Genomic DNA, 12,383 nt, shown 5'->3' on the forward strand with positions numbered 1-12,383 from the left:
AGTTAGAGGTGGGGGGGGGGGGGGGGGGTGAGAGAGAGCGCTACGTGTCGTTGTTATCGTGTTATTGTCGTGTTTTTTTTGGTTAAGAAGAGTCTGTGGAGCAGCGGCGCTCCGGCGTTAGCGGGGGCTGGAAGAAGAAGAGACACCCGCCGGAAAACCCGGAAGAACCCACAGCTTTAATGTCTTCAAGTCTCTCCGTCTCGACGCAGCCGTCGGGCCTCTCCGTCCCGCCTGGATCAGTGTGTTGTGTGTGTGTGTGGGTGTTTATAACCCTTTCACCGCCGCACTACCAAAACGGTTAACCACCTTTCACCGCGACAATACACAGCCGGTTATAACCCTTTTCACTGCCACGCGACAGCCGGTTAAACCCTTTCACTGCTACGCGACAAAAGGTTAAACCCTTTCACTGCCACGCGACAAAAGGTTAAACCATTACTACCACATAGCCGTCGGTAGTGTGATAGTAAAGGGTTAACCTTCTGTCGCGTGGCAGTGAAAGGGTTTAACAGAGTGCAACATCACGTCTACGATCGACACACACACACACGGACGAGCCCCCGGGTTTCAGTAGAACTTGTCGTCGATGCGGAAGTGCGGCCGCGTGACGTCGTCGGGGTTGAGGAACACTGAGATGGACTTCCCCGGGTTCTCCGTCACCAGCTGCTGCAGCCGCTGCGCCAGCTTGTCCTCCGACGGCGAGATGATGCCGTTGGCCGGCGCATTGTGGCGCCCCGGCGACGAGCCGTGGTGCCCGTTGGCGCCGCAGGCCGCCGCCTCCTTCTTCAGCTGGCCCGCCTGCCGCGCCTGGTCCAGGGCGGCGCGCAGGTGCTCCGTGGGGTCCGAGCGCACGTGCGCCAGCTTGCGGGCCACGAGCAGCGCCTGGCTGTCGGCGAGGTGCTCCAGCATGTTGCACTGGGGCAGGAAGTAGTTGGGGCAGCTTTTTCCCAGGATGCAGTGCGCCAGGTCGTCCAGGAGGCCCAGGAGGAGGCGGGCGGGCGTGTCGGGCTCGCCGGAGGACAGGTAGGCGGGGGGGAGGCGGTCGCAGGCCCAGAACAGCAGGGTGCGCAGGTGGTAGGGGCTGAGGCCGGTGCGGGGCCGCGCCAGGATCCTGGACAACACGGCCTTGGCCGCCTGGAAGGCCTGGGCCATGGGGTACGGGATGCACTTCTTCAACTGGACCTGTGGGGGGGGGGGGGGGGGGGAAGACAGACGTCAGCGAAGAGGTGTGGAGAGAAGGACGAGGGCGCTGGGAGAGAAAGGGAACGGTATAGAAAGAGGGGGAGGGAGGGAGGGAAGCAAGAAAGAAAGGAAAAAAACAAGAAAGAAAGTGTGTGTGTGTGTTAGGGCTGAGCCCAAACATTCGAACGTTCGGACCTTCCTTCGTTACGTTGGCATTCAAATCTTAATTAATAGGTTCGAACCTCCGCTTTTTTATTAATTTAAATTATTTTACACAAAGAATATATATCAGAATGTGATATATATCAGATAATTTGTACTGGAAAAGTAGACACCATCAAGAAGAAAACTAAACACTGAGCCATGACATGGTGGCAGTGTTGCTCCAGGAAGTTTTTTTTATTTGATTTGAAATCTTTATTTTTCGAACATGTAAATATAACAAACAATAAAACAAATCATTGATCTCTAGCAATGAAATGGCTTTAAAAAAAATAATAATGTTTTTTAAGAGAACATAACTTTTCCACTACTCAAAATGAATGTACTAATTTAAAAACTTACAAAACAAATATATACATATACAAAACATTAAAAAGAATATATGTATGTGTAGGTAATATATCCGTTACCTCGCTGCGGGAGAAGGCCAGCCTCCACTCGCGGTCGGGCCGGCCGCCCAGCGGCGAGCAGCAGGGCAGCAGGTAGAAGCCGGAGATGGCCTCCTCCTCTGTGATCTTTCCGTCCCAGAAGTGGTTGGCCGTCAGCCAGCCCTGGGCCACGGCGGGCCAGCCCCGGAACGACACCACAGGCAGGAGGTCGTACAGCACCCGGCTGGTGCCTGCCTGGGGGGGGGGGGGGGGGGGGGAGGAGCAGGGGAGGGAGGGAGGGAGGGGAGCAGGGGAGGGAGGGAGGGGGGCAGAAGGACCGTTACAATGGTTGCTCCTTCACTAACACACACCTCCTCAGTCAACTAAACTCCTAAAAAAAAAAAAGTTTGGAAACGTTATCTCGTCGATTATTCCTCCCCTTTTTATAATACCAATTGGTATTGTATTTTATATCGTTGGAAAGCCTGATTAGTCACCTTTACAACGAGGTACAACTTGTAAGGAACATGCATTCGTGGAACGAGCAACACAGCTAACCGTGTGGGCAGATCCCATGCAACCCAAACAACTCAAAACGAGAGTGAATACCAACAGAAGAATATTGTGGCACATGCTGTTGGGCCGCTACCCACACGGTCAGCTGTGTTGCTAATACCGATCATTTCTGACCAATTAAAATATGTTGTGACTGGTGGACCTCACCCCTGGTCCCCGTAAGAGAGCAGACCACTAGTGAACCACAGATGCTATTTCCTCCGCTATCTTCAACTGTAGACCCCAACTCAGACACAAGTTGAAGAAAATAGTTGAAGAAATAGTGTCTGCAGTTCACTAGAGGTCTTCAGGTTAATCAGTGAAATGCCCATTTAAAACATAGGGATACGATAAAATCTTTCTAAAGTTAAATCAGTCTAAAGTTAAACCAATGGGGTGCAGTTACACAGGGAGAGACGATAGGGGGCGGTATTTTCCCAATTGAGCTCAGAGAGACAAACACTAGCGTGAGGCTCGATTGATGAAATATGAATTCAAATCGCTAATAAAATAAAATACGACAAACAAACGCTATATAGCGTTGGTGGCACTCAACTGGCGGCATGAACTAACGACAAATCGTGTCCGTGGCACTCAAAGTGTTGCCTGCAGATTTTTTCTTTTTTTTCGTGACTTTTGTGTCCTTGTGGCAAACCATGCAGGGCTCACAATTAACTATCCGAGAAATGTTCTTTTATTTGTCCTGAATGGAAGAGCCATCCCCAAATACCCCACCCCCCAAATGTGGTTGCATAATATGAATGAACACATCTCTTCGTCTACTGTCCTGGGACTATTCCCCTACAGTATATCTGTACTGTCCGTCTTCATTTGGTTGTGGAGCAGAGGCTACCTGGAGGATGATGGTGGTGAGGGGGCCGTTCCTCTCCAGTCGGTCCGGGATGGGGATGCCTCTCTGGGGTCTTCTCCGCAGCTCGTCCACGGCCTCGCTCACTGCCCTCCAGAACCAGTCGGCCACCAGGGCAGGAGAGAAGTAGCAGCCGTCCAGGGACTGAGGGGGGACCAGGGACGGGACAGAGCCTCTACCTGGATGGGAGAGAGACCAACGGTAAATGGCTGCATTTTTATTTATTTTTTAAAGATATTTTTATTGGTATTTTCCCTTTTTACACAAACGACAAAAGACATTGCAATTAAAAGATTGAAATTGAAATACTATAAAAAAAAAAATGTGGGCCTGTGTAGAGGCCCAAGGCTTACATCTCTGACGGATTACAAAAATACTAAATTATAAATAAACAAACAAACATGACTTTAAATAAATGTAACTCACATCTTGGGTACGTAATACAGATACAATAATTAAATAAATGATGAATGAAATACAATAAACAAACAGAGCCCTCCGAGAAAAAACACAGCTAAACAAAAACAAGGAAAAGAGAGAAACAATAAATAAATACAAAAAAATAAAAATACAAAAAAAGTGACATGGGTTCTTTGGTACCTTCATAGTTTATTTTCGTTTCGTTTTTTCTTCTTGTCTCCTTTTTACTCTCCTGTGATGTCGTTTCTTTTTTTCCTATACTCTTCCCACTTCTCCCATTTTGATTCAAACTTCTCGTCTTGTAGCCTCAGCCTATATGTGATTCTCTCCATTTCCTGTATCCCACCCACTATCTCTGTCCATTGTTCCCTCGTCGGTGCTTCTACTCTATACCACATTTTCGTCAGTGCTTTCTTGGCTGCTACTAGTAATATCTTAATCAAGTATATATCTTTCCCCTGCATTCCTTCCTGTGTTAAGTTCCCTAAATACAATACTTGTCCTGTCTGGGGTATTTCATATCCTACTATTTCATTTATTATCCCTCCTATCTCTTCCCAATAGTTCTTTATTATCTGACATCCCCAGAATATGTGTGTGGTTTGCTATTTCCTGTCCACATTTTCTCCAGCATGGTTTCTGTGTTGGTGTATAGTTGCCCTGTATTTCTGGTGTTATAAAAAATCGAATTATGTTTTTCCACCCAAACTCCCTCCATATCCTTGACCCTGTGGTTGTGTGTTGTATCTTACATATGTTATACCATTCTTCTTCTGTTATCTCCGTTTCTAATTCCTTCTCCCACTTTTCCTTTATATATTTGGTTGTGATGTCCTTGCTGTCCATTATTGCCCGATATAGTGCTGATATCCCCCCCCCCCTTCCTTCCTTCGTATGCTTTTACCATTATCTTAATTATCCCATTCTGATCTTTGTCTTTGTCTAGTTTTATTTCCTTGTTGTAGTAGTCCCTAATCTGTAAATATCTAAAGTGGTCGCTATTCTCTAGTCCGAATCTTTCTTTCAATTTTTGTAGAGTCTGGATCTCCCCTCCTTCTGTTATTGTACATATTGCTGTTATGCCCCCCCTCTCCCATCTTTTGAACACATGATCTTCTTTCCCTGGTTTAAATTTGTTGTCGTGCGTTATCCATCTCAGTATCTTGGTTTCTTTTTCTAGCTTGTATTTCTTTACTATCTTGTTCCATATATTTATAGTGCATTTGGTAATTGGGTCCATTAGTTGTTCCTTTCTTCTGTATAGCTCCCTGTCTCCTATTAGTGCCTGCACTTTGAGTCCCTCATCTTTTGTTTCTATGTCTTTCCATTTGGCTTCATAGTTCTCGTTGCACCAACATGTTACTATTATCAGCTGTGCTGCGTAGTAGTAATCTTCTAAACTAGGTATTGCCATTCCTCCTTTCTCCTTTTGTAATTGTAGAGTCACATATCTTATCCTTGGCCTTTTCCCCCCCCATATGAATCTTGATATCTGTTTATTCCATTCCCTGAACTGGCTTTGTGGTATTAATATAGGTAGAGCCTGAAATAGGTATAGTAACCTTGGTAATATATTCATCTTTATAATTTCGATCCTTGAGCTAAAGTCTAGAGGCATTACTGTCCATCTTTCTAGGTCTTGTTTGATTTTCTGATTAATCTGTGTATAGTTTGCATCGTATAGTCCCTCCACCTCTCTTGTAATATTCACTCCTAGGTATCTGATCCTGTCCATATCCCATTTAATCTTGTATTTGTCTTTGATCTCTGTCGTTGGGGTGTAGTTCAATGTTAAGGTCTGTGTCTTTGTTACGTTAAGTCTATATCCTGAGTAATATCCATATTCTGTCAGTAAGTCCATCAGTGTCGGGAAGCTTGTGTCTGGTTGTCTCATATATACTATCACATCATCTGCGAACAGTCCTAATTTATGTTCTGTTCCCCTTATCTCCACCCCTTTGATGTCCTCGGTCTGTCTAATTAGTTGAGCCAGTGGTTCGATGAATATATCGAAGAGCGTCGGCGAAAGACAACAGCCCTGTCTTGTAGCCCTCTCTAGTTTGATCCGGTCCGTCAGGTTGCCATTTACTTTAATCCTTGCCGTTGGTTCTTGATATAATGCCCTAATTGTTTTCATCGCGTTTTTGTCTAGTCCAAATTTCTCTAATACTTTATATAGGAATATCCAGCTTACACTGTCGAATGCTTTTTCTGCATCCAGGCTAACTAGTACTGCACTTCCTCCTTCTTTTTGTATCTCCTCTACTATCTGCACTGTCTTTCTTATGTTGTCCTGTGTTTTTCTTCCTTTAATGAATCCGGTCTGGTCTTCGTCTATAATATCTGGCATAAATGTCTCAAATCTTTTGGCTATTATCGATGTATACATCTTGTAATCTACATTAAGTATGGACACTGGTCTGAAGCTACTACATAGTTCCTTATCCTTCCCTTCCTTTGGAATCGTAGTAATTATGGCTTCTTTCCATGAGGGTGGCATTGTTCCTTTTTTCATTGTGTGTCTAAATGCTGCCTCTAATATGGGCCTCAGTTCCTGTCTAAATGTTTTGTAAAATTCCGAAGGGAATCCGTCGCTTCCTAATCAGTCAGGCTTCAGGACTGGTCAGAGACGGCCCTCATAGCGGTCACATGGGCTCTTCACATTCTCCTGGGCCTGTCGGCAGCCTTCAACACAGTCAACCATCAGATCCTCCTCGCATCCCTCGCAGGAATGTTGTAGAATCTGCGCTGGCATGGCTACCTTGACAACCGCTCCTACCAAGTATCATGGAGAGGTACACTGTCGTCCCCCCGCCCCCCTACAGATGAGTGTTCCCCAGGGCTCGGTCCTTGAACCTCCCCCCTTTTCTCTCTACACCAAATCTCTGGGTAACATTATCACGTCTCATGCCTTCTCATATCACTGCTATGCCGATGACACTCAACTCTTCCTCTCCTCCCTCAGATACCCAAGTCTCCAACCCCCCCCCATCCTACCCATCTATCTGTCTACCTATCTGTTTCAAAAGGCCTTTGATTGCTAGCTTTTTTTTTCTTTTTTTCTTGTGATTACATTTTTTCTTGTGCTGTTGTCTTTAATTTTCTGTTTATTTTAATTGTTTATTTTTCTGTTAATTTTCTGTTTTTAACTATGTTCTATTTTAACTATGTTCTAACCCTGTAGCACTTTGGGATCCTAGTGAACGAAAAGTGCAATACAATTTTTTTTTATTGGGGCGCCCGAGTGGCACACCATGTAACTGTGCTGCAGTGCAATGCGGCCGTCCCGGGTTCGACTCCCAGACCCAGCAACCTTTGACGAATGTCTTCCCCCGTCTATCTCCCATTCTTCCTTCCTCTCTCTCTCTCTCTCTCTCTCTCTCGCTCTCTCTCTACTGGACTGCCCGGTAGCAAAAACCAATACAAATCTACAAAAACATATAAAAAATAAAAAATTATATATATACAATATTATTTTATTATTATTATTATTACCCATCATCTCCTCCTCCTCCTCCTCCTCCTCCTCGGGCAGCCCGTGCTCCTCCTGGCAGCAGATGCTCCAGCGGGCCATGGTGTGGGCGTCGCAGAGGCGCAGGCTGAGCCAGGAGTGGCAGGGCGGCGAGTGCCTCATGTCCAGCGTGACGGGCTGGTTGCGGTCGTGGAGCTTGAGGGCGGGCACCAGCAGGGTGAAGTCCAGGTCGAAGTCCGCCCCCCTGGCGTAGTCGCCCAGCTCCTCCGGGTTGAGGTCCAGGACGCCCTCCCTGGCGCCGCCCGACAGGAGGAGGTACTCGTTGGCCACCGGGAGGCGCTGGTCAACCTTCTGCACCAGTCCTGAAGGAGAGGAGAGAAACTGTCAAGAGAAACCTCGCAGATTCACTGCCAGCTCATCACTGCCATGCCTCTGCACCGTGGCACTTCATGGCACCTATTCTCTCTTTTAATCAGTGGATCTGATTCGTTTTATTGAACTAGGAATCTTGGAACCAGGAATCAACTACCAGGAATCTTGGAACCTATTCTACACGTTCAAAAAATATTTTAGGTTCTCAAAATGCTTCTGAGTAAGTACAATTAAATGACATGACATTAGGGCTGCAACTAACGATTATTGTTATCGATTAATCTGTTGGTTATTTTATCGATTAGTCGATTAATTGAAACGATTAATTTACCAGAAAAATCAACAACAATTAATTCCATTTGCAATTGAATATTTCAAAATGTTTTGACTAATATCCTCAGGTCACATGGGTAGTTGCCTCTTTGACAGGAGATGAGCCATGATGTTTTATTTATGTCTATAAATGCTGTGTAGTGTGGATGCCTACTGTACATGAGTAGGGTGAGTAACCTACATGCCATTACTGCTTTTTATCTATTGACTCATTATAGCTACTTTATTATTTTGAAATAACACCCGCTGTTACTATGACAATGTTTATCATTACATACAATGTATCCATGCCTGTAGCTAAATGCTGAAAAACAGGGGAAAAAATTTACTTTTTAGCTTTAGATGCACATGTTATGACTTTGAACGTCTGCCATTTCCACCACAAAAGGCACAAAGTAACAATACGATGTGTCTATCATAAATATGCAAATCGACGAAAAACGTTCCCGGCTGTGATATGAAGTCAGCAAAGCGTAGCAGTGCAGATACAGCCTGGGAACCAGCCGCCCTTAACTCATTCACGGCCAATCACGTGTTTGCTCGCCAACCGTTGAGCGCCAAACACATAATATTACGTTTTTCGATTTTAATATCCGATACACTCTCACGGATGCCCCCAGACCCCTAGAGGCACAGCACCGCTGCTGAATCTTTTTTCAGGGGAAACACTGAGTATTCAAAACGAATGCTGTTGCTGGCGATCAGAGCATCAAAAGATTTAACATAATACCCATTATATACCTTTGATTTTGAAATAGTAACGTGTCCAGGCAAGCAACATAACTCCATAACTCAGCTTTTCAGGAATTAGCCTGGATCACTCTGAAACTATACAATATTCACCACGGGATAACACGCGAACGTATACATGAAAAAACGAACCCCCTTTTATATGTTGGACGAGAGATAGTGACTGTCAAATGAGCCATAGCATTGTCTCCATAGCTATAATATAGAATATAGATATAGCTCTGCAAACATAGTGACGCATCGTGAAAATAGGCAATGGAAAGCTGGCCCATTGACTACAGGATGAAGATAATAGCTGGCGCTCAATCAGTTAACCCTTTCACTACCACAGTACAGAAGGTTAACCCTTTCACTACCGGTTAACCTTCTGTAGTGTGGTAGTGAAAGGGTTATTATATAAGGTATAGGAAAACATACACGTCGACAGATTCATATTCAAAGGAGAGTGCAGAGAGGAAATTGATATTCAAAGGCTCAAGTCAGGTGAAAATATATACACACCTTAATATTCAATCACACACAGATGGCTATGGAGACGCAACGCAGAAACACAGAGTGCTATACGAGCAATGAGACCGTCGAGCTTCAAGACGTGTGTTCAAGACGCACACTCAGTATTCTGATGGAAACGCATGCAACATAATAGAAACTCATCAGCATCGGTAGACACACACACACAGACGGAGACACAGACACACAGAGGGCGAGAGGATTCACCCAGCAGAATATCACATTTCCAAGACACACGCTGGCTAGTTTAACTTGTAAGGCGCTGAATATATTTATGAGGCAGAAATATTGATTGGAGAAATGTGTATAGAGTAAAAAAAATAATAAAATAAAAAGAGGCCAGACTTTGTTTGGTGTGAGTTAGAGGTGAAATTGAGAACTAGGTAAATTTTTTGTTTTGCTGTCCTGTTTACGAGGATGTAAGCGAAGTACTTTTTAGTAAAAGTAAAAAGTTCTCCATTTATGTTGATTTATCTTGAGCAGGATGAATAATTAATAGGGGTGCACCGATGTATCGGTCGGGTATTGGTATCGGCCGATAAGTGCCTTGTTGACTGCAATCGGCCTATCGGCCGATAAGCTCGAATGTGCCGATGGCAGTAGCCGATAAGTTCAGTCGCATCCTGCACAACGCCGGCCCCAGTCCCCCACACACAAGCTACTGCATCAAAGTTACTACTAAATATTCAACATTCTCTTTTGAGACTCCGCTTCAGACTCTTATCATTTGGCACTAAAAGCTAAACATTGTCACCGATATGGCTGTCCGCAACATGTCATTAATTGTGTACGTGAGGTGGTCGCTCAGTGACTACGCTAACATGAGCTAGGTTAGCTAGCATGAGCTACCGGCAGATGGAAGACTAACGTTACTGGTGAAAATGTGATTTACGTTGGAATACTCCTTTGCCAACTTGCTGTACTTTGCTTGCAGGTCTGCAGCCATTATTGCTGGATTATGAATAGCCCCAACTTTAGCCAAGGTAACGTTATGGCTAAACCTTTAACGTTAGTTAACGCTAGCTTTCGGTTAGCTGTTCAATGCTATTAATAACACAACCAAGCGAACCCATCACAGCTCCCCGTCAACACCCCTCTCTCGGGAAGATGGCATTTAAGAAAGTATCTGCTGTTAAAATGACACAAACATCGTTTTGTGGCATTAACGTTATATAGTTAGTGTTACACGTTCAATAACATCAGCATATTATTTACCCGAAGATAGCAAGTAAGCAAGGCATTACTCCGTTCATAGCTCAGTTCCATTCCGTTGCTCATTCCGTACCCAACTACCCATTCTGCAATCTGTTAATAAAGTTTTCAACCAGACAAATGTATAGAAAGGCTTTGTTATATTATAACATTTGCTGCAGTAAAATCATTGTGTCTCATTTGGTCATGCTGTGGAGCGCTGGTCGGCGGGCAGCTAACGTATTAGCTTGTTGTGGTTCTCGCAAGCAGATCAATGGCGGCATGCCCGGAAGTAGAAAATGAATAAACGCTTGCCGATTGGTGGTAAGAACAGCAGAAGGTGGGTGCTAGCGGTGTGGCGTAATTGGCCGAATCGACTGTCAATCAAAATGGTTCTATTGCATTGGCTGAGAGCTCTGGTTGAGAGAATAGTATCCATCTGCAGGCCGCCAGACGATACTGGGAGAGGGATAGTGCTACATGGCATGGTGGAATTAATACCATAAACATATTTCTTGATGTTTCCTTTTTTTAAGTAAGTAAAGAGGCCTACAAATACAAACATACACATACAAATATACAGTAGTTTCATTAAAAAAAAATATAAAAAAAATAAAAAATTAAAAAAAATTACAAATACTTATTTTTTGCCACAAGTATCGGTATCGGTATCGGCCGATTGTGTTAGTTGAACAATCGGTATCTGTATCGGTGGCCAGTTTTCATATCGGTGCATCCCTAATAATTAACAACTTGAGTTGTGCTTTAGGAAGGGAACTTTTTTGTAGCAGATTTGATTTGCCATGCTTTGGGAGAGAAGGCAGAATACTTTGTTTACTGTAAGACCGAGCTGTAATATTGTTAAATTTCAACGTTAGCTTGGTAACTAACGTTACTAGTGTTGCGTAACTTTGATAACGTACGTTGCTAACATTAGCTTACAAGGTAATGGAGTCGACCGTAATGCACATTCAGCGCTGTTGGCTACTGTAAATGCCAATCAATATCCATGACAAGTCCTTCCCTAGCTTCCTGTTTTTACAGGAAACGCATAAATATGGGGAATCAAATAGCATTCTGCTAGCAGTTTCTTGGAGACTTTAAGGGAAATAGCTTTGGCTATTTATTTTCTTTAAGCAGAGCTATTCAATTACCTAGCATATCTTACCTACATTGGATTGGTTTTTACTAACTTTAATATACTGGACAGCGGCTCACGAGGTAGAGCTGTCGCCTGGTAATCTGAAGGTTCCCGGTTTGATTCCGGCTCCTCCCGGCAGCATTTAGAAGTGTCCATGAGCAAGACACTTAACACTAGCACGGCCGACAAGGGGTCACATGACCCCTAGGCATTTTCAATAAATGTATCCTCGTCACTCGGTCGAGCTCCAGCTCTGTCACTCAATGACTTTTCCTAAAAGTACCCGTTTTATCTGGCACGGTTTCTGAAATTTCAAAATGACTTCAGGAAAATGGAATTAGAACGTTATTTCAGCTATTTCTGCTGAGCGGCCACCTCCCTCCCTCCTTGACCCTCTCTCCCTCCTCCCTTTCTCTCCCTCCCTCCCTCTCTCCTTCTCCCTCCCCCTCCCCCTCACTCTTTCTCCCTCTATTTCCCTCTCTCTATACCTCCGTCTCCCTCACTTCCTCATTTTCTCCATGGCTGTGCTAGTGTTAACCCCTAACTTCTCCCGATGAGCAGGTCGGCACCTTACATGGTTGCCTCCACCGTTGGTGTGTAAATGGGTGAGGCATAAATTGAAAAGCGCTTTTGGATAAAATCACTATATAAAAGTTTATTTATTATGAAGTGTGCACTGTGCAGCTGTATTATCTAGGAAAATACAAATAACAGATCGGGACCTGGTATCAGCAGATGTTAAATATAACATTTTAGATTTGATTCGATTAAAATGTATTGTCATTATACAGCACAAGCACGGAAATAAGTGCAACAGCAATATACAATGTACAGGTGATTAAACTGGGTAAACAATATACAAATTAGTACTACTGAGTGTAGTGCTAACCAGATGTATGTACAGAGTTGTAGTATAATATGTACAGTGAGGGCTTCTTGTGTCCATAGTGCATGTTTTTTTCAAGGCGGACCGATTTGAAAAGCAAAAAAAAAAAGCTA

The 12,383-nt window shown here is 44.1% G+C and overlaps 1 protein-coding gene across 1 annotated transcript in view; it reads right to left on the reverse strand.

The window, feature by feature from the left end:
* Nucleotides 1–488: 488 nt before the first annotated feature.
* tmem102 (transmembrane protein 102) overlaps nt 489–12,383 on the reverse strand; it is a 131,921-nt gene continuing 120,026 nt past the window's right edge. The window contains exons 3-6 of the mRNA XM_084312390.1: nt 7,111–7,449; nt 3,181–3,374; nt 1,815–2,027; nt 489–1,182 (exon numbers count right to left, since the gene is read on the reverse strand). Coding sequence (XP_084168516.1) covers nt 568–1,182; nt 1,815–2,027; nt 3,181–3,374; nt 7,111–7,449 — 1,361 coding nt within the window. The 3' untranslated portion in view covers nt 489–567. The remainder of the gene's footprint in view (nt 1,183–1,814; nt 2,028–3,180; nt 3,375–7,110; nt 7,450–12,383) is intronic.

Source organism: Notolepis coatsorum, assembly GCF_963971535.1.
Source record: "Notolepis coatsorum genome assembly, chromosome: 1".
Taxonomy (NCBI): Eukaryota; Metazoa; Chordata; class Actinopteri; order Aulopiformes; family Paralepididae; genus Notolepis; species Notolepis coatsorum.